The sequence below is a fragment of the Salvelinus fontinalis genome, chromosome 29, assembly GCF_029448725.1.
Source record: "Salvelinus fontinalis isolate EN_2023a chromosome 29, ASM2944872v1, whole genome shotgun sequence".
NCBI classification, from domain to species: domain Eukaryota; kingdom Metazoa; phylum Chordata; class Actinopteri; order Salmoniformes; family Salmonidae; genus Salvelinus; species Salvelinus fontinalis.
In genome coordinates, this window is record NC_074693.1 from 14,984,431 (window position 1) to 15,008,663 (window position 24,233).

A 24,233-nucleotide genomic window follows, 5' to 3' on the forward strand; every position below is an offset into this window, starting at 1 on the left:
GGTAGCATGCACAAAATCAACCAAACTAACCTAGAACAAACCAAAGAAACCAAGAAACAACTTAATCAGATGACAGTCTTATAACATGTTATATAATAAATCTATGTTTTGTTCGAAAAATGTGCATATTTCAGGTATAAATCATAGTTTACATTGCGGCTACAATCAGAAATTGCACCGAAAGCAGCCAGAATAATTACAGACACCAACGTGACATACCGAAATACTCATCATAAAACATTTCTGAAAAATACATGGTGTATAGCAAATGAAAGACAAAGATCTTGTGAACACAGACAATATTTCCGATTTTGTAAGTGTTTTACAGCGAAAACATAATATAGCATTATATTAGCTTACTACAATAGCCTACTACACTACCGCATTCATTCATCAAGGCACGTTAGCGATAGCAATAGGCACATTAGCGTTAGCGAATAAACCAGCAAAAGATATTAAATTTCACTAACCTTCATAAACCTTCCTCAGATGACAGTCCTATAACATCAGGTTATACATACACTTATATTTTGTTCGAAAATGTGCATATTTAGAGCTGAAATCCGTGCTTATACAACGTAGCATAACGTAGCATAACGTGCTAACGTAGCATCTTTTTCCCAGAATGTGCGGATATTTCTATTAGACTCTCACCTATTCTGACCAAATAGCTATTCATAAACATTACAAAAAAATACATGTTGTATAGGAAACGATAGATCCATTAGTTCTTAATGCAATCGCAGTATTAGAATTATAAAAATATCTTCATTACGACATAAGACTTAGTTATGGTAAGGGAATAACCAAAACCTGAGCGCAAAGCTACTAGTACACAGTTCGACAGATATATGAAATAGCATCACAAAATGGTTCCTACTTTTGCTGATCTTCTATCAGAATGTTGTACCTTTGGTCCTTTGTCCAGAAGCGTCTTTGTTTGGATTCAGAACGTTCTTTTTCCCTCTTGAATTAGCAAGCACACTGGCCATGCGGCGCTAAGCTCTCCAACGTCAACAAAGTCAAACAACACAACACAACTAACGTCCCGAATAAATTTCAATAATCTAATGAAACTATATTGAAAAAACATACTTTAGGATGATATTGTAACATGTATCAAATAAAATCAAAGCCGGAGATCATATTCGCCCGTAACGACTGGTTTCCAGTAGGCAATAACAGTTCCCAACACGCGCCTTGCAGAAAACAGAAAATGGGAGACACCTTGTTCCAAGAGGGCTTATTCAACATCAGACAGAGATAATCAACTCATTTTTCCTCTCACTTCCTCTTGACATCCGGGTAAAGGTGTCTGACGTGCACGTATAGTCACACGTATCATGCCCATTTATAGGCAGTCACTTGAACAGAACATAGATTACAGACTTTCCACTTCCTGGTCACAAAGTATGCTGCCAAATGAGTTCTGTTTTACCCACAGACAAAATTCAAACGGTTTTAGAAACTAGAGAGTGTTTTCTATCCAATAGTAATAATAATATGCATATTGTACGAGCAAGAATTGAGTACGAGGCCGTTTAAATTGGACACGTTTTTCCCCAAAAGTGAAAACAGCACCCCCTGTCCTCATCAGGTTTTAAACTGATCTATCTACCTCATGTTAGACTAGAATGTAACGGTCCTCCTCTTCCTCTTCATCCGAAGAGGAGGAGCATGGATTGAACCAAGACGCAGCGCGATACTTAGACATAATTTATTTAAACAAGACGAAAAAAACACGAAACGAAAACACTTGAATAATTAACAAAATAACAAAACGGAGTAGACAGACCTGGACATGGAACTTACATAAAACCCAAAGAACTCACAAACAGGAACAGACTACATAAACCGATACAGTCCCGTGTGGCACGACAAACACTGACACAGGAGACAACCACCCACAACAAACAATGTGAAACAACCTACCTTAATATGACTCTCAATTAGAGGAAACGCCAAACACCTGCCTCTAATTGAGAGCCATACCAGGCAACCCTTAAACAAACATAGAAACAGAAAACATAGACTGCCCACCCAAACTCAAGTCCTGACCAATTAACACATACAAAAACTAACAGAAACAGGTCAGGAACTTGACATAGAAGGACGTAATCAGACTAGCTTCTAGATGTCCTATAACCAGGCAGTTCAGATCAATCAAACGCCCGCTATACAACCAACACATCTCTTCTGACATTTTTCCACCACAGTTCCCTTTCATGGTTTGACCAGTAATTACCACCACAGTTCCCTTTCATGGTTTGACCAGTAAATACCACCACAGTTCCCTTTCATGGTTTCACCAGTTATTACCACCACAGTTCTCTTTCATGGTTTCGCCAGTAATTACCACCACAGTTCCCTTTCATGGTTTGACCAAGTATCTGCTCATTAATTTAGGTTAATTACTCTTTTCTTACCCTGCCTGAGGAAGGAGTCACTTGGCAGTGTTTGCCCCTCAACAACCTAATAATTTAAGGGCATTAATCTTTAAAAAGTGCATTTTAACTTCTACCCCATTTATCTCTAAACCTTATTAAATGATTTCACTATCTATACCGGTCCTCCGATTATTAATCTCTGATTCAGAGGGGGTTGGGTTAAATGCGGAAGACACATTTCAGTTGAACGCATTCAGTTGGACAACTGATCTGGTATCCCTCTTTCCCCTTTCCGATCCTCCGCTGCTAGCCTCGGAAAAGAGTGCGTGAGACCCACATGCCATTCTATTTCCTATATAGTGCACTACTTTAAAAAAAAGGGACTTATGGATCCTGGTTACACGTAGCACACTATATTTAGGGAATAGGGTTTAATTTGGGACACCGGCAGTGCTCCAATGACGTATTGACATTTTCCCGTTATCGGGCTGCACACACACACTGTATGGTACTCTGGCTAGCCAGACCGCAGGCTAAGTCGCATTTCTGAATGTTGACAGGTAGCTCTATTTTTCACTGCTGTGAGACAAGAGCACAGCTTAACTTCACCAAAGCAGTCTTATGGTTCGCCTGCAAATTGGTTTACATAGGCTAAAGGAAATGCATAGCCTGGTGTGTGGTCTCTTGATTTGTTGACATATACTGTACATCCTGTATAAATGTACTCACTTCCTAGTTCCTGTTTCATCATTCACCTTAGTGGTGTGGTCTCTTGATTTGTTGACAGATACTGTACATCCTGTATAAATATACTCACTTCCTAGTTCCTGTTTCATCATTCACCTTAGTGGTGTGGTCTCTTGATTTGTTGACAGATACTGTACATCCTGTATAAATGTACTCACTTCCTAGTTCCTGTTTCATCATTCACCTTAGTGGTGTGGTCTCTTGATATGTTGACATATACTGTACATCCTGTATAAATATACTCACTTCCTAGTTCCTGTTTCATCATTCACCTTGGGGGTGTGGTTTCTTGATGTGTTGATGCAGTACTCTTTAATAATTTCACCTCAGTCAGTAACTCTCTCAGCTTGTCATCATCAATGTGTCCCTTCATCCTCAGACATCAGTAACCCTCTCAGCTTGTCATCATCAATGTTTCCCTTCACCCTCAGACATCACTAACCCTCGCAGCTTGTGTTTCTCATCAATGTTTCCCTTCACCCTCAGACATCAGTCAGTAACTCTCTCAGCTTGTCATCATCAATCAATGTTTCCCTTCACCCTCAGCTGTCAGTCAGTAACTCTCTCAGCTTGTCATCATCAATGTTTCCCTTCATCCTCAGACATCAGTAACTCTCTCAGCTTGTAATCATCAATCAATGTTTCCCTTCTCCCTCAGCTGTCAGTCAGTAACCCTCTCAGCTTGTCATCATCAATGTTTCCCTTCTCCCTCAGACATCAGTCAGAAACGCTCTCAGCTTGTCGTCATCAGTTCCCCTTCTCCCCCAGTCGTCAGTCAGTAACCCTCTCAGCTTGTCATCATCAATGTTCCCCTTCAACCTCATGATCTCTCTGTTTTTCTTTGCAAATCAAGTCATGTAGTCAGATTATTATACACAGTACAAAGAAAAACAAATGTGGTGATTAATAATGTAATAGTGTTATCTCTCAATGAGCTGTTATCTGGTCCCCTGGGACAGGATGCTCTATTCTGCAGGCTTGTTTGCCTCTTTTGTTCCCAATTTAGAAGCTTGTCATTGTTTTATTGTTAATTGTTTATGCTTCATTTGAAATTCAGTTGCTTCTTCACCGCTGACATGCCAACACGTCTTCATCAGAGTGTCAGTTATTACTGGCTTGTGTTGTCGTGGCGATGTCAGGTTCTACGTTGAATATTCCTCACGAGGGTGTATTTTCCAACGGAGCGGTATCAACACTTTGACTTACAACCTTTTGTGCTCTTCCTAAGAAATCAATATAGATCTGAAGACTAGTTTTTGTTTTCTGAAACAGGAAGCCATCTTTGAGCTTATAGATGAACTTTGACCTGCTTATATCGCAAACATTTATCGGAGCGTTTTCCAACGTCAACCGGACAAAATAACAAAAATAACATTTGACACCAATCGTCTCCCTGGGGATGATATTTCATATAAAAAAAAATCTTTAAGGCTTGACTCTTAACCACATCTAAAGGAAATAGTGTGGTTGAATGCAGTATGCATGTAATCATGGACAGCATGCAATAACTTTATTACAGGAGGTCTGTCATCTCGGCAAGATGACCTCTGCTAACGTAAGTCTAACACTACTGCAATGCCATTTCCTAACGATTTCCTAATGCATTTTCTCAAACCATTTATTTTATGCATCCTTAACCCAATTATATTCACGCTAAGGCAAACACTCAGGAAATGGAACCACTCCGCGTACATATAAATGAAGGAGATCCACGCCATGTTCTTCGTCCATTAACCCTATGATATGAGCCCGTCGCTTGCTGTCAGTTTAACTTGGAAACAAAGAACAAGACAGCTGATGAAGATTGTAATGAAGACACTGTTTCCAGCCTGACATTAACACTCTGTATAATGAAGACACTGTGTCCAGCCTGACATTAACACTCTGTATAATGAAGACACTGTGTCCAGCCTGACATTAACACTCTGTTTAATGAAGACACTGTGTTCAGCCTGACATTAACACTCTGTATAATGAAGACACTGTGTCCAGCCTGACATTAACACTCTGTATAATGAAGACACTGTGTCCAGCCTGACATTAACACTATATTGAATGAAGACACTGTTTCCTGACATTAACACTATATTGAATAAAGACACTGTGTTCAGCCTGACATTAACACTATATTGAATGAAGACACTGTTTCCTGACATTAACACTATATTGAATAAAGACACTGTGTTCAACCTGACATTAACACTATATTTAATAAAGACACTGTGTTCAGCCTGACATTAACACTATATTTAATGAAGACACTGTGTCCAGCCTGACATTAACACTATATTTAATGAAGACACTGTGTTCAGCCTGACATTAACACTATATTGAATGAAGACACTGTTTCCTGACATTAACACTATATTGAATAAAGACACTGTGTTCAACCTGACATTAACACTATATTTAATAAAGACACTGTGTTCAGCCTGACATTAACACTATATTTAATGAAGACACTGTTTCCAGCCTGACATTAACACTATATTTAATGAAGACACTGTGTTCAGCCTGACATTAACACTATATTGAATAAAGACACTGTGTTCAACCTGACATTAACACTATGTATAATGGAGACACTGTGTCCAGCCTGACATTAACACTATAGTTAATGGAGACACTGTGTTCAACCTGACATTAACACTATGTATAATGGAGACACTGTGTCCAGCCTGACATTAACACTATGTATAATGGAGACACTGTGTCCAGCCTGACATTAACACTATATTGAATGAAGACACTGTTTCCTGACATTAACACTATATTGAATAAAGACACTGTGTTCAGCCTGACATTAACACTATATTGAATAAAGACACTGTGTTCAGCCTGACATTAACACTATGTATAATGAAGACACTGTGTCCAGCCTGACATTAACACTATATTGAATAAAGACACTGTGTTCAGCCTGACATTAACACTATATTGAATGAAGACACTGTTTCCTGACATTAACACTATAGTTAATGGAGACACTGTGTTCAGCCTGACATTAACACTATGTATAATGGAGACACTGTGTTCAGCCTGACATTAACACTATGTTTAACGAAAGGACAGATTTGTCGTTTCGCTTTTTTTTAGTCAGGTCAATGAAATACAATTAGCTTCAACCAAAAAAAACATTCCTTTTAAAGCTGATTTCGCTTTGTGAGTTGTTTGTAAGGTGTTAGATCTGTCTTTTTCTTGCATGCATGGGGTAATTCTTTAATTGTCATGAAAGAACAACTCTTCTTCACAATAATGTTGTTTTTCTTCAAGAGCTGCTTGTACCACGTCAAAGCCCTGAAGGTGCGTACAATTCAGTTCTTGAAATTGAAGAAATGTGTTACGTTCTCTGTTTTTGGATTGCTTTATTTTCTAGTTTCTAATTCAAAGTTTACTGTAAGACTCAGTGATGTGGAAACAATGTTCTTTTCAAATTCTCTCAATTTCTCTACATTTGATGGCGCAGCTCTACCTGACTTGTTCCTACGGCAACAAAAGACACAGCACCCTTTTTTCACCCGCTTCAACAGCGGCCAGACCACATAACAGCAAATGGAATTATATTACGCCGCATGACCTTCGTGTCTTTTGTTACCTTTCATCTATTTTTCATTTTCATTTTCTTACAATAAATCAATTTTTTTCACATATTGTATATTGCAACACTTAACCCAAGTTCAGTTCACTGAATTCTATATGTAAAGCCTTTGAGCTCGTCCGTATCTGCCCGGCAGGGATGAAATCCGGCCTCCTGCAAGACTCACCACAATACAGTGTTAACCCGTTTGAACTAAAGTCTAGCCTTTAGCTTGTAGAGCTAATCCAAGTCTCCAGGTCTCAGTCAAGGTTACTCATCTCGTGACTGGTTCCCTGACCCTCCTCCATTACATAGTTGTCATGGCCAGAGCTCAAATGATGAAGTAATTACAGTCCTGACAAGGAACAATTGATATTCATATGAATCATATAAAAGTGATGCATTACACAATATTTAACAAGGACAACGGTTTCTTCAGGCTTCATCTCAACCGTACATTGCAGGGATGCAGAGTGAAAAATATACTTGTTTTATAACTGCTCAGGCCTGCACTATGATCTGGCATGTGGAGAGATGGTTGTTGGTGGATGGGGTTCTGGTTTATATTGTCATGCTTTAGATCCTCCTTGCTGTGAAACTGTAGCAGATCAAGACATAGTTCACTGATATGTGGTCTACGGAGAAGGACAGACTACTAAAATCCACTATTTATACAGTATCAGTCAAAAGTTTGGACACACCTTCTCATTCAAGGGTTTTTCTTTATTTTTTAAAACTATTTTCTATATTTTAGAATAGTAGTGAAGAAGTCAAAACTATGAAATAGCACGTATGGAAGGATGAAGTAACCAACAAAGTGTTCTTCAAAGTAGCCACCCTTTGGCTTGATGACAGCTTTTCACATTCTTGGCATAATGCCACCAGTCCTATTTATGATATAATTTACAAAGATTATACCTATTTTTATCTTTCAGAATGATTTTTTATCAATTAGCATATTTGAGTTTAACATAATATTTGTTTTATTATTTATTCTGTATTTTCTAGTGGATTAAACTGAAATTTAAACAAATTTTCAATGGCTTGTTTTAAAAATAGCGATATTTTGGAGATCAACCAATGTAATCTGAATAAAGGGATAAGGGCCATTCTTGAACACAGGGTGAGACATTCCCCCTAATCTGCTAGAGAACTAGTTTTATGTATAACTTCTGTATGACTGACACCTTTAGTGAGAGGTCTAATGCTTTAATATGTAATAATGTCTGCCCTCCGAATTCATATTCATTATAGAAAAACACCCGTTTCATTTTGTCTGGCTTGATGATCCAAATAAAGGGGGATATTTTGGGCTGATAAAAGTTAAAAAATCAGGTCGCTAGATGCAAGCAAGACCATAAGACAATAGGTAAACTGGGATATGACAAAAGAGTTAATCAGGGTAAACTGGGATATGACTAAAGAGTTAATCAGGGTAAACTGGGATATGACTAAAGAGTTAATCAGGGTAAACTGGGATATGACTAAAGAGTTAATCAGGGTAAACTGGGATATGACTAAAGAGTTAATCAGGGTAAACATGGATATGACTAAAGAGTTAATCAAGGTAAACTGGGATATGACTAAAGAGTTAATCAGGGTAAACTGAGATATGACTAAAGAGTTAATCAGGGTAAACTGGGATATGACTAAAGAGTTAATCAGGGTAAACTGGGATATGACTAAAGAGTTAATCAGGGTAAACTGGGATATGACTAAAGAGTTAATCAAGGTAAACTGGGATATGACTAAAGAGTTAATCAGGGTAAACTGGGATATGACTAAAGAGTTCATCAGGGTAAACTGGGATATGACCAAAGAGTTCATCAGGGTAAACTGGGATATGACTAAAGAGTTCATCAGGGTAAACTGGGATATGACCAAAGAGTTCATCAGGGTAAACTGGGATATGACTAAAGAGTTCATCAGGGTAAACTGGGATATGACTAAAGAGTTAATCAGGGGGATTTTTTCAAAGATGGACAGGTATTTTCCTTTCCATACAAGCAAGATATTTTTGCAAACTTTCTATTAAAATGTCTTGTAGTGAGATCATTTCTTTCTTTCGTGATATGTATACCGAGTATGTCCACATCACCGTCAGACCATTTTATTGGTAAACTACACGGTAACACAAAGGTTGTATTTTTGTGTGAACCAATATGTAATATAGTAAACTGATCATAGTTTGGTTTTAATCGAGAGAGGTTAGAAAAAGTACTTCGATCCTCTATGAGGCGGTGGAGGGATCCAAATTGTGGATTTAAAGAAAACATTAATTATCAGCAAATAATGACGTGTTTGTTTTTAATCCCTGTATTTCTCACCGTTGATATTATTGTTTGGATTGGATATAATAGCTGACATTTCAATGGCCATATTAAATAGATTTGCCCGATAGTGGACAACCTCATCTTGACAGTTTAATATTTTCTGAGAATAAGTATTAAGAGATTCTCCAACATTGAAATATTACAGTCAGCTATGAACACCAGACCTGGTTTCCAGATTGTTCTATTGTTTCCTGTACTTGTCTTATATTATCTCCAACGTATCGTTCATGTAAAAAAGAAAAACTGTCTGATTACGATGAATAATATCCGACAATACCTTTTTAATTCTATGTGCTATGCATGTTGCATTTTTTTTATCACAACATTGAAGTGTAACACATTTTTAAATGGACTGGATCTTTATATTTACCACTTGGATCCTGTTTCAGTAATAATGAAATCAGACCTTCTTGTTGAGTACCTGTTAATCTACTATTTTTCTAGCAGTGGTTACAACATGCTAATAATGGTCCTCTGAAAACAGAAAACAAAGGTTTGTTATAACTCAACTGGTTTGCCATGCAGCCCTTGATTTTTCCCCAAATCTTAAAGGATTTAATTGCATCAAGAGGTTCTCCTCTGTAATTTGGCCTTCACATGAGTCTTACGGACCGTGGTGAAGTTATTAATTACACTTTGGATTGTGTATCAATACAAAAGGTTACTACAAAGATACAGGTGTCCTGTCTAACTCAGTTGCTAGAGAGGAAGAACATCACTCATGGATTTTCACCATGAGGCCAATGGTGACCTTAAAACAGTTTCAGAGTTTAATGGCTGTGATAGGAGAAAACTGAGGATGGATCAACGACATTGTAGTTAGTCCACAATACTAACCTAAATGACAGAGTGAAAATAACGAAGCCTGTACAAAAATCCTAGAGGAAAATGTAGTTCAGTCTGCTTTCCAACAGACACTGGGAGACAAATGCACCTTTCAGCAGGACAATAACTAAAAACACAACAGCAAATCTACACTGGAGTTGCTTACCAAGATGACAATGAATGTTCCTGGGTGGCCTAGGTACAGTTTTCACTTAAATCGTCTTGAAAATCTTTGGCAAGACTTGGAAATAGCTGTCTAGCAAAGAAACAACCAGGTTGACAGAGCTTGAATAATTGTTTTAATAATAATGTGCAAATATTGTAAAATCCAGGTGTGTAAAACCACATTGAGCTGTGTGTCGTCGTCCCCCCCCCCCCCCCGGTTGAGGTGCTGTATAGTATATGCTAATTTACAGTAACTCCTCCCCTCAAGGGATTCCTAATCCCTCACCCCACCGTGAATCTCAGGTCCATCTGCACATTTTCTGGTTCGCTACCAAGAAAGTGGCTTTAGTTTGTATAGGGTTGGCTTGTTCAAGAACTTGGCTTGTTTCTCCTGTTTGTTTTCTCTTTCTCTGCGAATAGTTTTCAAGGCACTATGTTGTCTGGCACTGTGTTTGGTCTCGATATCTCTTACACCAGCTTGTGTTTGATTTCTGGATGTCTGGCACGTTCTTTAGAATAAGTAGAAATGCTTTAACAATACGAACACCATATCTTTTCTCTCAACACAATACTTACGAAGAAAGACCAACCATGAAAAGCACACGAAGCCTATTGTTAAAATAAACATAGACTTATCTTCAGCCTCTCTCAAACAGTTTTTTGTGCAGATTTAAAACTCAGTTGATTTATATTTTTACACCTTTGCATTCGTCCTGAATTCACTTTGTATAAACATCTGACAGACATAACAACGCTCCATGCTATGATTATGTCCTAATTATATAGGACAGCTGTTTGTTTTAATCAATCCTGGCTGTCATTGTCGGAGCAGAAAGACTCAAATAAATTACAAACATGTGGAGAGGAAGTGGGCGACTGCATCCCAAATTACCCCCTATTCCCTATAGTGCACTTCATTTGAACAGAGCACTATGTACCATGGTCAAAAGTAGTGCACTATATAGGGAATAAGTTGTGATTTAGGATGCAGACGGCTTCTCATGGAGCTGCCAGAACTCTGTAACTATAATTCTGTACCTTCCCTTCTATAAAACTTGACATTACTGTGGTGGAGTAGTCAACAGATATTACTGTGATGGAGTAGTCAACAACTACTACTGTGATGGAGTAGTCAACAGATATTACTGTGGTGGAGTAGTCAACAGATATTACTGTGGTGGAGTAGTCAACTGATATTACTGTGATGGAGTAGTCAACAGATATTACTGTGATGGAGTAGTCAACAACTATTACTGTGATGGAGTAGTCAACAGATATTACTGTGATGGAGTAGTCAACAGATATTACTGTGGTGGAGTAGTCAACAACTATTACTGTGGTGGAGTAGTCAACAACTATTACTGTGGTGGAGTAGTCAACAGATATTACTGTGATGGAGCAGTCAACAGATATTACTATAGTGGAGTAGTCAACAGATATTACTGTGATGGTGTAGTCAACAGATATTACTGTGATGGAGCAGTCAACAGATATTACTGTGATGGAGTAGTCAACAGATATTACTGTGATGGAGTAGTCAACAGATTTTACTGTGATGGAGCAGTCAACAGATATTACTGTGATGGATTAGTCAACAGATATTACTGTGATGGAGTAGTCAACAGATTTTACTGTGATGGAGCAGTCAACAGATTTTACTGTGATGGAGTAGTCAACAACTATTACTGTGATGGAGTAGTCAACATATATTACTATAGTGGAGTAGTCAACAACTAGTACTGTGATGGAGTAGTCAACAGATATTACTGTGATGGAGCAGTCGACAGATATTACTATAGTGGAGTAGTCAACAGATATTACTGTGATGGAGTAGTCAACAACTATAACTGTGATGGAGTAGTCAACAGATAATACTGTGATGGAGTAGTCAACAGATATTACTGTGGTGGAGTAGTCAACAACTATTACTGTGATGGAGTAGTCAACAGATATTACTGTGATGGAGTAGTCAACAGATATTACTGTGATGGAGTAGTCAACAACTATTACTGTGGTGGAGTAGTCAACAACTATTACTGTGATGGAGTAGTCAACAGATATTACTGTGATGGAGTAGTCAACAGATATTACTATAGTGGAGTAGTCAACAGATATTACTGTGATGGAGCAGTCAACAGATATTACTGTGATGGAGTAGTCAACAACTATTACTGTGATGGAGTAGTCAACAGATATTACTGTGATGGAGTAGTCAACAGATATTACTATAGTGGAGTAGTCAACAGATATTACTGTGGTGGAGTAGTCAACAGATATTACTGTGATGGAGTAGTCAACAGATATTACTGTGGTGGAGAAGTCAACAGATATTACTGTGATGGAGTAGTCAACAGATATTACTGTGATGGAGCAGTCAACAGATATTACTATAGTGGAGTAGTCAACAGATATTACTGTGGTGGAGTAGTCAACAGATATTACTGTGGTGGAGTAGTCAACAGATATTACTGTGATGGAGTAGTCAAAAGATATTACTGTGATGGAGTAGTCAACAACTATTACTGTGATGGAGTAGTCAACAACTATTACTGTGGTGGAGTAGTCAACAGATATTACTGTGCTGGAGTAGTCAACAGATATTACTGTGGTGGAGTAGTCAACAGATATTACTGTGATGGAGTAGTCAACAGATATTACTGTGATGGAGTAGTCAACAGATATTACTGTGATGGAGTAGTCAACAGATATTACTGTGGTAGAGTAGTCAACAGATATTACTGTGGTGGAGTAGTCAACAGATATTACTGTGATGGAGTAGTCAACAGATATTACTGTGATGGAGCAGTCAACAGATATTACTGTGATGGAGTAGTCAACAGATATTATTGTGATGGAGTAGTCAACAGACATTACTGTGATGGAGTAGTCAACAGATATTACTGTGATGGAGTAGTCAACAGATATTACTGTGATGGAGTAGTCAACAACTATTACTGTGATGGAGTAGTCAACAACTATTACTGTGGTGGAGTAGTCAACAACTATTACTGTGATGGAGTAGTCAACAGATATTACTGTGATGGAGTAGTCAACAACTATTACTGTGATGGAGTAGTCAACAGACATTACTGTGATGGAGTAGTCAACAGATATTACTGTGATGGAGTAGTCAACAACTATTACTGTGATGGAGTAGTCAACAACTATTACTGTGGTGGAGTAGTCAACAACTATTACTGTGATGGAGTAGTCAACAGATATTACTGTGATGGAGTAGTCAACAGATATTACTATAGTGGAGTAGTCAACAGATATTACTGTGATGGAGCAGTCAACAACTATTACTGTGGTGGAGTAGTCAACAACTATTACTGTGGTGGAGTAGTCAACAACTATTACTGTGATGGAGTAGTCAACAGATATTACTGTGATGGAGTAGTCAACAGATATTACTATAGTGGAGTAGTCAACAGATATTACTGTGGTGGAGCAGTCAACAGATATTACTGTGATGGATTAGTCAACAGATATTACTGTGATGGAGCAGTCAACAGATATTACTATAGTGGAGTAGTCAACAGATATTACTGTGGTGGAGTAGTCAACAGATATTACTATAGTGGAGTAGTCAACAGATATTACTGTGGTGGAGTAGTCAACAGATATTACTGTGGTGGAGTAGTCAACAGATATTACTGTGATGGAGTAGTCAACAGATATTACTGTGATGGAGTAGTCAACAGATATTACTGTGATGGAGTAGTCAACAGATATTACTGTGGTGGAGTAGTCAACAGATATTACTATAGTGGAGTAGTCAACAGATATTACTGTGGTGGAGTAGTCAACTGATATTACTGTGATGGAGTAGTCAACAACTATTACTGTGGTGGAGTAGTCAACAGATATTACTGTGATGGAGTAGTCAACAGATATTACTGTGATGGAGTAGTCAACAGATATTACTATAGTGGAGTAGTCAACAGATATTACTGTGATGGAGTAGTCAACTGATATTACTGTGATGGAGTAGTCAACTGATACTTCTGTGGTGGAGTAGTCACCAACTATTACTGTGGTGGAGTAGTCAACAGATATTACTGTGATGGAGTAGTCAACAGATATTACTGTGATGGAGTAGTCAACAACTATTACTGTGGTGGAGTAGTCAACAGATATTACTGTGATGGAGTAGTCAACAGATATTACTGTGATGGAGTAGTCAACAGATATTACTGTGATGGAGTAGTCAACTGATACTTCTGTGGTGGAGTAGTCAACAGCTTGACATTACTTTGCTGTGTTTGAGTAGCCAACTTATTGACATTGCTGTGGAGGTGAAGCCAACAGCTTGACATTGCTGTGGAGGTGAAGCCAACAGCTTGACATTGCTGTGGAGGTGAAGCCAACAGCTTGACATTGCTGTGGAGGTGAAGCCAACAGCTTGACATTGCTGTGGAGGTGAAGCCAACAGCTTGACATTGCTGTGGAGGTGAAGCCAACAGCTTGACATTACTGTGGAGGTGAAGCCAACAGCTCGACATTGCTGTGGAGGTGAAGCCAACAGCTTGACATTGCTGTGGAGGTGAAGCCAACAGCTTGACATTGCTGTGGAGGTGAAGCCAACAGCTTGACATTGCTGTGGAGGTGAAGCCAACAGCTTGACATTGATGTGGAGGTGAAGCAAACAGCTTGACATTGCTGTGGAGGTGAAGCCAACAGCTCGACATTGATGTGGAGGTGAAGCCAACAGCTTGACATTGCTGTGGAGGTGAAGCCAACATCTTGACATTGCTGTGGAGGTGAAGCAAACAGCTCGACATTGCTGTGGAGGTGAACCCAACAGCTTGACATTGCTGTGGAGGTGAAGCCAACAGCTTGAATACATTTGAGAAAAACAGCATATTCCAAGTCTGATATAAGTGAATGACTTTCTTTGTGGAATAAATTGCCGGCCATGTTATCTTTAACGGAAGGACTTGCTAAACAGTCCCTTCTCTTATTGATCCTATCAAACCTTTCCCTAACCTTAAGGCCAATTGAATACTTTTGGCTTCAGTTTTTTGGAAGAAATGGTTATCGACTGACAAGCTTGACAACTAATTTACTTGAGGCGATTAGCACAACAAAAAGAGATCTTAGAGGTGTTTAGGGACTGTGAAGTATAAAGGAGAATTCTCTCCACACGCTGGTGGTAGTCCTGGAAACCTGTCTTTTCAATGCTCACTAATACACACACATACACTCAATTTAATGAAGGAAATCATTTTCTTTCTTCCTTTTTTGCTCATAATGGCATCATAAAGCAGTTATTCTTTCAGCGTTTTAATTGTAAGGATTTAGTTTAGTCAACCCTCTGATAGTCCTAAATGAACTGGTAAGCTGTTTGTGGATCTCTGTTTTTTGGCAGCGCTGGGGCCTCCTTTGAGCCAAGATTTTTTTTCCCTCTACCCCCAGTATTTTTTTCTCCCTTGTCTGCCTTATCAAAGAACAACAAGGGCTTTATCTCTATACCACAGTGGTGGAGGGCAAGTACTTTCCCAAAGAGGCACAGACAACCCCCCTGTGAGCATAAAGAACTGTGTGTTAATGAGGTTTTTAATTCAGAAATCTCGTATTGCTATAGCCGCTCTAGAGATGGAGAAAATGGAGATTATTGTGGTGAGGCTATGATATTGTCAAATGAAACATTTGTTCTAATTAGTCTGAATAATAGATTGAATACAAACTGAAACACAATAACATTATAAGGGCAATATAATCAAGTTGTCAGTGTTTAATTTTCCTCATGAGATGCAATGTGAGACTGAGAATCGTGTTATAAAATGAAATTATATTCACTGTGAAATCGCCCTTTTTCTCCAAACTGTCCATTGTAACCAAAAGCCTCCTCACATTTATTAAAATCGCATGTAATAACACGTCAGTTATTTCACTGTTAATTGTCTTCAATGTTAAAGCATTTTTTTTTTTTTTTTACTTCTCAAAGAATGACCTGACAACATTTAATTTAAGTTCATTCCGTTTTAAAATATGATTACAGTCAAAGGTGTAGAATGTATTGGAGGTAAAAAAATAAAAAAATAAAATAAATAGGATGACCCGTTATTTTGTGTTTCACAATGTAACTCATCAATGTTCTCTTTTCATGAAGAACGGCTAGCATGGAGAACGGCTAGCACCTCCCTATGTAGTGTTCCCCTTTGTAGTGCCTCCATCGTGCTCCTGAAAAAGGTCACCACATGAACTTCTGTAACTCTCCAGAGAAATCAAAGAGCTACTCCCTTTGAGAGGAGAGGAGATCTACAAACTGGTACAATCCTCAGACAGACCTTTTTCTAATCAAAGTCACTTCATCCACCCCTCCTTCTCTTTATCTAAATTGGACCGGTGGGAAAAGGAGGAAATGGCGCAGCCTCGTCAAAAGGGTTAATCTATTATAATCATATCATGGGCAGTAACTGTCAATTGAAAGACTCATACTATAAGTAATTACCATTGATTTTTGAATAGTATGGCATTACCCTTGACTGCTATATCTCAGAAGACCGCTGATTTTAGGTTCTAAGCCCACTCTATCAATTAGACTGCCGTGACATAATACGATATTCGTCAGAGAAGACGTGACAATGATAGGGACTTGTCTTGTTAGACATGCAGGAACAATCCCATAATAGACAACCAATTAGTCTGACATTTTCCCCAAATGCCGTATCCAAGGTGATTGAATTCGCTCCCTCTGCACCTGAACACATCAGCATTGTCCACCAAAACCAAAACATATGACACAACATATTGTTCTGTGGTGTTAAAAGACCAAGCATCATGTGATGTTAAATGAACGTTGTGTTTCAAATGTGTTTCCATCAGACCCACCGTCAAGTATTACAGTTACGTGCTGTTTTGGTGTTGTGTTTTGCTTTACACCAACCACCAGTGATGTTAAATGAACGTTGTGTTTTGGTGTGTTTCCATCAGACTCAGCGCCGCGTGACGTTCCACCTTCCGGATGGTTCTCAGGAGAGCTGTAGCGACAGTGGTCTAGGGGACCAGGAGCCCAGCAGCATTGCCAGCACCACTCAGCCTCTCCCCCTCGGCTTCCCCCAGGAAGAGTACTACCAACAGACCTCGCCCAACAGCCGCACCGAGGGAGACGGAAACTCTGACCCTGAGTCCAGTAAGTGGCTACTGTCCATGGATTTACTTTCTTTCATTTTATTTATTTTACCAGGTTTTTCCCCATTGAGTTCAACATACCGTTGAAGACCAGGGAAAGAGCTTTCTCTCTGTAATAAACTGGCCTTTGCTATTTTCATCACATGGTTTATCTTATAGGAAGAGCACGCTATTGTATCTTTATGTACTTGAACAAGAAGGACATAAAATGTTATGGTCAATTTTCCCTACCGTCCATTAAAGAAGGAGGTCAAAATATATATTTTTCAAGAAAGACCTGACCCTTGGCTAAGAGCAGCTTGGTCTGGCCAATAAACTAGCCATGCTACTTAATCATGTTTTATCTTCTATAATTAACTATAGGAGGAGTCTCTATCAGCATTATATAAGGGGTTAACTATAGGAGGAGCACTCTATCAGCATTATATAAGGGGTTAACTATAGGAGGAGTCTCAATCAGCATTATATAAGGGGTTAACTATAGGAGGAGTCTCAATCAGCATTATATAAGGGGTTAACTATAGGAGGAGTCTCAATCAGCATTATATAAGGGGTTAACTGTAGGAGGAGTCTCAATCAGCATTATATAAGGGGTTAACTATAGGAGGAGTCTAGCAGCATTATATAAGGGGTTAACTATAGGAGGAGTCTCGCAGCATTATATAAGGGGTTAACTATAGGAGGAGTCTCGCAGCATTATATAAGGGGTTAACTATAGGAGGAGTCTAGCAGCATTATATAAGGGGTTAACTATAGGAGGAGTCTCGCAGCATTATATAAGGGGTTAACTATAGGAGGAGTCTAGCAGCATTATATAAGGGGTTAACTATAGGAGGAGTCTCAATCAGCATTATATAAGGGGTTAACTATAGGAGGAGTCTAGCAGCATTATATAAGGGCTTAACTATAGGAGGTGTCTATCAGCATTATATAAGGGCTTAACTATAGGAGGTGTCTATCAGCATTATATAAGGGGTTAACTATATAAAGAGTCTCTATCAGCATTATATAAGGGGTTAACTATAGGAGGTGTCTATCAGCATTATATAAGGGGTTAACTATATAAAGAGTCTCTATCAGCATTATATAAGGGGTTAACTATAGGAGGAGTCTCGCAGCATTATATAAGGGGTTAACTATAGGAGGAGTCTAGCAGCATTATATAAGGGGTTAACTATATAAAGAGTCTCTATCAGCATTATATAAGGGGTTAACTGTAGGAGGAGTCTCAATCAGCATTATATAAGGGGTTAACTATAGGAGGAGTCTAGCAGCATTATATAAGGGGTTAACTATAGGAGGAGTCTCTATCAGCATTATATAAGGGGTTAACTATAGGAGGAGTCTAGCAGCATTATATAAGGGGTTAACTATAGGAGGAGTCTCTATCAGCATTATATAAGGGCTTAACTATAGGAGGTGTCTATCAGCATTATGTAAGGGCTTAACTATAGGAGGTGTCTATCAGCATTATATAAGGGGTTAACTATATAAAGAGTCTCTATCAGCATTATATAAGGGGTTAACTGTAGGAGGAGTCTCAATCAGCATTATATAAGGGGTTAACTGTAGGAGGAGTCTCAATCAGCATTATATAAGGGGTTAACTATAGGAGGAGTCTAGCAGCATTATATAAGGGGTTAACTATAGGAGGAGTCTCTATCAGCATTATATAAGGGGTTAACTATATAAAGAGTCTCTATCAGCATTATATAAGGGGTTAACTATAGGAGGAGGCTAGCAGCATTATATAAGGGGTTAACTATAGGAGGAGTCTATCAGCATTATATAAGGGGTTAACTATAGGAGGAGTCTATCAGCATTATATAAGGGGTTAACTATAGGAGGAGTCTATCAGCATTATATAAGGGGTTAACTATATAAAGAGTCTCTATCAGCATTATATAAGGGGTTAACTGTAGGAGGAGTCTCAATCAGCTTTATATAAGGGGTTAACTATAGGAGGAGTCTCTATCAGCATTATATAAGGGGTTAACTATATAAAGAGTCTCTATCAGCATTATATAAGGGGTTAACTATAGGAGGAGGCTAGCAGCATTATATAAGGGGTTAACTATAGGAGGAGTCTATCAGCATTATATAAGGGGTTAACTATAGGAGGAGTCTATCAGCATTATATAAGGGGTTAACTATAGGAGGAGTCTATCAGCATTATATAAGGGGTTAACTATAGGAGGAGTCTATCAGCATTATATAAGGGGTTAACTATAGGAGGAGTCTCAATCAGCATTATATAAGGGGTTAACTATAGGAGGAGTCTATCAGCATTATATAAGGGGTTAACTATAGGAGGAGTCTCAATCAGCATTATATAAGGGGTTAACTGTAGGAGGAGTCTCTATCAGCATCTCAGTTATAATGGTGATTACAATCTTCTACTCCAATCTAAATCTCTAGTAGTTACTTTCTCTTTGACCTTGTGATGAAAAGCCCTAATACGTTTTGAAGAATAGGGGAGTCACAAGGTCGCGTGAGCTGCCTGAAAACACAATGGCAGCTGCCTTGATTCTGAGAAAACCTCCACCCTATAATCACAGAGCAATAGGGAGGGGAGTCAGCATAGCTCTCCCTCCACCACCTACCTGCCTCTCCCTGTGCCTGTGTCCTACACATCAATGATGTGGATGAATTACCATCCACGGCTCCCGTTGTCAGCGGCGACTCAATTTTCTTCTTTACGTACTTTTTTCCCCCCTTCAAAGACAGAACAAGGTGAAAACTGGTTGTTTTGCCTGCACCTACATCTACTGTATATCCTTTGTGTCTGGGCTATACTTGAGAGAACACCCGCTCCTCCTCCATATGCCTGCAAGCGTCTGTCCTCTCTGGTGCTGCTCTGACAGAACCTCTGGTTGTCAGGACTCTGTCCTCTCTGGTGCTGCTCTGACAGAACCTCTGGTTGTCAGGACTCTGTCCTCTCTGGTGCTGCTCTGACAGAACCCTCTGGTTGTCAGGACTCTGTCCTCTCTGGTGCTGCTCTGACAGAACCTCTGGTTGTCAGGACTCTGTCTTCTCTGGTGCTGCTCTGACAGAACCTCTGGTTGTCAGGACTCTGTCTTCTCTGGTGCTGCTCTGACAGAACCCCTGGTTGTCAGGACTCTGTCCTCTCTGGTGCTGCTCTGACAGAACCCTCTGGTTGTCAGGACTCTGTCCTCTCTGGTGCTGCTCTGACAGAACCTCTGGTTGTCAGGACTCTGTCCTCTCTGGTGCTGCTCTGACAGAACCCCTGGTTGTCAGGACTCTGTCGTCTCTGGTGCTGCTCTGACAGAACCTCTGGTTGTCAGGACTCTGTCTTCTCTGGTGCTGCTCTGACAGAACCTCTGGTTGTCAGGACTCTGTCTTCTCTGGTGCTGCTCTGACAGAACCTCTGGTTGTCAGGACTCTGTCTTCTCTGGTGCTGCTCTGACAGAACCCCTGGTTGTCAGGACTCTGTCGTCTCTGGTGCTGCTCTGACAGAACCTCTGGTTGTCAGGACTCTGTCCTCTCTGGTGCTGCTCTGACAGAACCCTCGGGTGTCAGGACTAGTTTGAATGTGAATGTGAATCTTTGTATTTTGTGATGTGCTTTCTGTGAGACCAAGCAGACAGAATAGAGAGCCGTCTCTGATGATGATAATAACCAGTTAGATAGATGTTATTAAACAAAGAGGACAGAATAGAGAAACATCTCTGATGATGATAATAACCAGTTAGATAGATGTTATTAAACCAAGAGGACAGAATAGAGACGTCTCTGATGATGATAATAACCAGTTAGATAGATGTTATTAAACCAAGAGGACAGAATAGAGACGTCTCTGATGATGATAATAACCAGTTAGATAGATGTTATTAAACCAAGAGGACAGAATAGAGACGTCTCTGATGATGATAATAACCAGTTAGATAGATGTTATTAAACCAAGAGGACAGAATAGAGAGCCGTCTCTGATTATGATAATAACCAGTTAGATAGATGCTATTTCCCCCATCCAAGCAAATCATCCTGCTCCTACTCAACTGCTTTCTATAAAAATCATACCCATGACGATAACGGTGATTCATAGTAATTACGATTTATATTTGGATGTAATTGCTGTTCACCTTTTGATTAACATTCAAGCATGTAAACATCGTGTGGTTGATAAAACGGCCTTCTCAAACAGTGAAATACTGTCTCTATTACCTGGTAGAATACCTTTAGAAGACGACGTGCAGCACATTAGTTGGAGATTGGAGAACGTCATGGTATATTTGAACACGTTTATTAATATATAATCCTTACATTGATGTCATGTGGTGGTGGAGACCAAGTCCTGGAATGACAGCAATGTTAAAAGAAGAATAACGTGACCAGTCATTTCACCAGAAAGTCCTCCTCAACACTGTGTAGTTAAATAGTCCCTTTTTATTGTATTTTCTATCACAACGAATGTAATTCATGTCAAAGTTATATGATTTGCTGTATAGCAGAGTAGGATGAGTTCACGATGTTCAAATGATGTACCAGAACATATAAGAGCCGTAGATATGTTATTTTTTTTTTTTAAGTAGCAAAATACAGGTTTGATTCATCGGACACATCGCTACTACACAAATAAAGAAGACCTAGAGACTGTATGTTTTGCTAAGAACATGGGAAGCCAACTGACTCATCCAGCCCAATATCCTCTCCCTCCAAAAAAGTTCACAGATAAAACGTGACACTTTTGTTCCTGGTTCTAAAGGAGAAAATGAAGAGACAGATTCTCTCTCTGTTGACAGACTCAGAGATGAGTGCATTGGTGGAGCGGGGGGGGGGGGGGGGGGCTAGAAGGTTTAGATATGGTTTTTATCAATGGGTAGCAGGCTGCCATGGTAGCGGCAATCTCTTATCTCGTCGTCTCAATTTGTAAAAGGCAAGAACAAGGGAAAGAAGGAAAAAGGGGAAAGGGCAGAGAGACAGAGTAAACAGGGGTGTAAGGACAGGAGTAAACAGGCCGACTTCTAAGGCTTTGTATTCGGAAAGGTGCTTGGTATGAGCAAGGTCTTGAATGTCAACGTTGGGCTGAGTAACTCTCTGGGAACAGGCTGGGGATGTGGCCTTCTTATGACAATAAATTTCTCAACTCCTCTTTAAAACTGCATCTTTATTAGACCACCCCGCTCTTGAAATAAAGTTCATATGACATTTATGTTTCTGTTATTTATGATCTAGGAGGCCATTCATTCATTTTATGGCCCCTTTTTTGCTTTCCTTCCCCAGGCTTGCTTTATCCGACTGTCAGCACTCTTATGTTGTCGTCTCCCCCACACAACGCTCTGAGGTTTTCATATCTCCTCCTCATCCTCTTCCTCCTCCTCCCATCTTGACAAACAGATTTTAAGCACAAATGAATGTCATTAGCATGTCTGTTATTAGCTCCACCCTTCAAGCCACCCGAACAGATGGCATTTACAAATGTACACATCCAAAACATTTAACATAATGTTAAATCGTACCTTTCCCTTTAGGTTATATGGCAACGCTTCGGTACTTAACTTCAAATACAGACGGATGTGCATGATGATGTGTCGTAGATCTATCGCTATGGAAACGAGGGAGGCAACAGTTGGTTTGTGTGTTTCTCCTAGCTATGGAGTTGGTAAATTACCATTGCCAAGGTAGTTCATGGTGTGCCGGTTATCAACAACAAATGTACTGCCTGCCAAAAAGGCTTTTGAAAAGGAAAATGGATTCCTAGTTAGCTATATGTCCATGCCTTTTTGTTCTGATTATATTCTACTCTCCCACATCTGAACAGGCAGACTGTAGACTGATTCTATTCTACACTCCAGCATCTGAACATGTAGACTGATTATATTCTACACTCCAGTATCTGAACAGGCAGACTGTAGACTGATTATATTCTACTATCCAGTATCTGAACAGGCAGACTGTAGACTGATTCTATTCTACACTCCAGCATCTGAACAGACAGACTGTAGACTGATTCTATTCTACACTCCAGCATCTGAACAGACAGACTGTAGACTGATTCTATTCTACACTCCAGCATCTGAACAGGCAGACTGTAGACTGATTCTATTCTACACTCCAGCATCTGAACAGACAGACTGTAGACTGATTCTATTCTACACTCCAGCATCTGAACAGGCAGACTGTAGACTGATTATATTCTACACTCCAGCATCTGAACAGGCAGACTGTGGACTGATTATATTCTACTATCCAGTATCTGAACAGGCAGACTGTAGACTGATTCTATTCTACACTCCAGCATCTGAACAGGCAGACTGTAGCCTGATTCTATTCTACACTCCAGTATCTGAACTGGCAGACTGTAAACTGCAACAGTCATTCGGGCTTAATGAGGGTCTTCATAATCATACGACTCAGTTTGCTGTTGTTCTCCAAATAAGTCAAAAATAATTAGTTTGTGGAAATCTGTAGATCGATGCAACAGCGTAGCTGGTAATTTGTTTATCGTCACTGTTAACGGCCATTCCAGACATTCTGTATTTGATGTGATGACAATTATTGTTTTTTCTCTCAGTGAGATGGCCCATTATTGAAATCAATTAAGCTTTCGAGTTTGCATCATCATTACCAAAACAAAAAAACTATCAAATCTTGTGCGGGGGGGGGGGTTAGGGATAGTTATTATGTTATTATGTGGGATTCCTAGGTAATAACATACTAAAAGGCTTTGGGGACTGACGGTTCTCATGTCATGATGTGGTTGTAAGCTCTCAGACAAAAGTTAAGTTGGTGAAAATTCTAGCTTCTCAATAAATCCCTCAACAACAAAAAGACAAATCCTTCAACAATGTTCAAACAATACACAGTTTGTACTCTGGACAATTTATAATTGATAATTAACCTTTTGTCCTTATTCTAGGTCTATATTATTATGAGTCAGAGGATTGAAGAGCACTAGCGTTCATACAGTACCAGCTAAAAGCATCCGTAGATGTGTATTTTAGTCAATGATATACGTATCTTACTCTGTGGCGTATGGCTTTCAAATGACCAGAACTAAGATCCAAAGCTGCTATTAAAATAAGACAATCCTTTGTATAC

The 24,233-nt window shown here is 39.3% G+C and overlaps 1 protein-coding gene across 1 annotated transcript in view; it reads left to right on the forward strand.

The window, feature by feature from the left end:
- The window catches only part of LOC129827462 (protocadherin-11 X-linked-like), a 355,317-nt gene that overhangs the window by 228,358 nt on the left and 102,726 nt on the right, over window positions 1-24,233 (forward strand). The window contains exon 5 of the mRNA XM_055888346.1: window positions 16,974-17,172. Within this exon, the coding sequence (XP_055744321.1) occupies window positions 16,974-17,172 (199 nt within the window). The remainder of the gene's footprint in view (window positions 1-16,973; window positions 17,173-24,233) is intronic.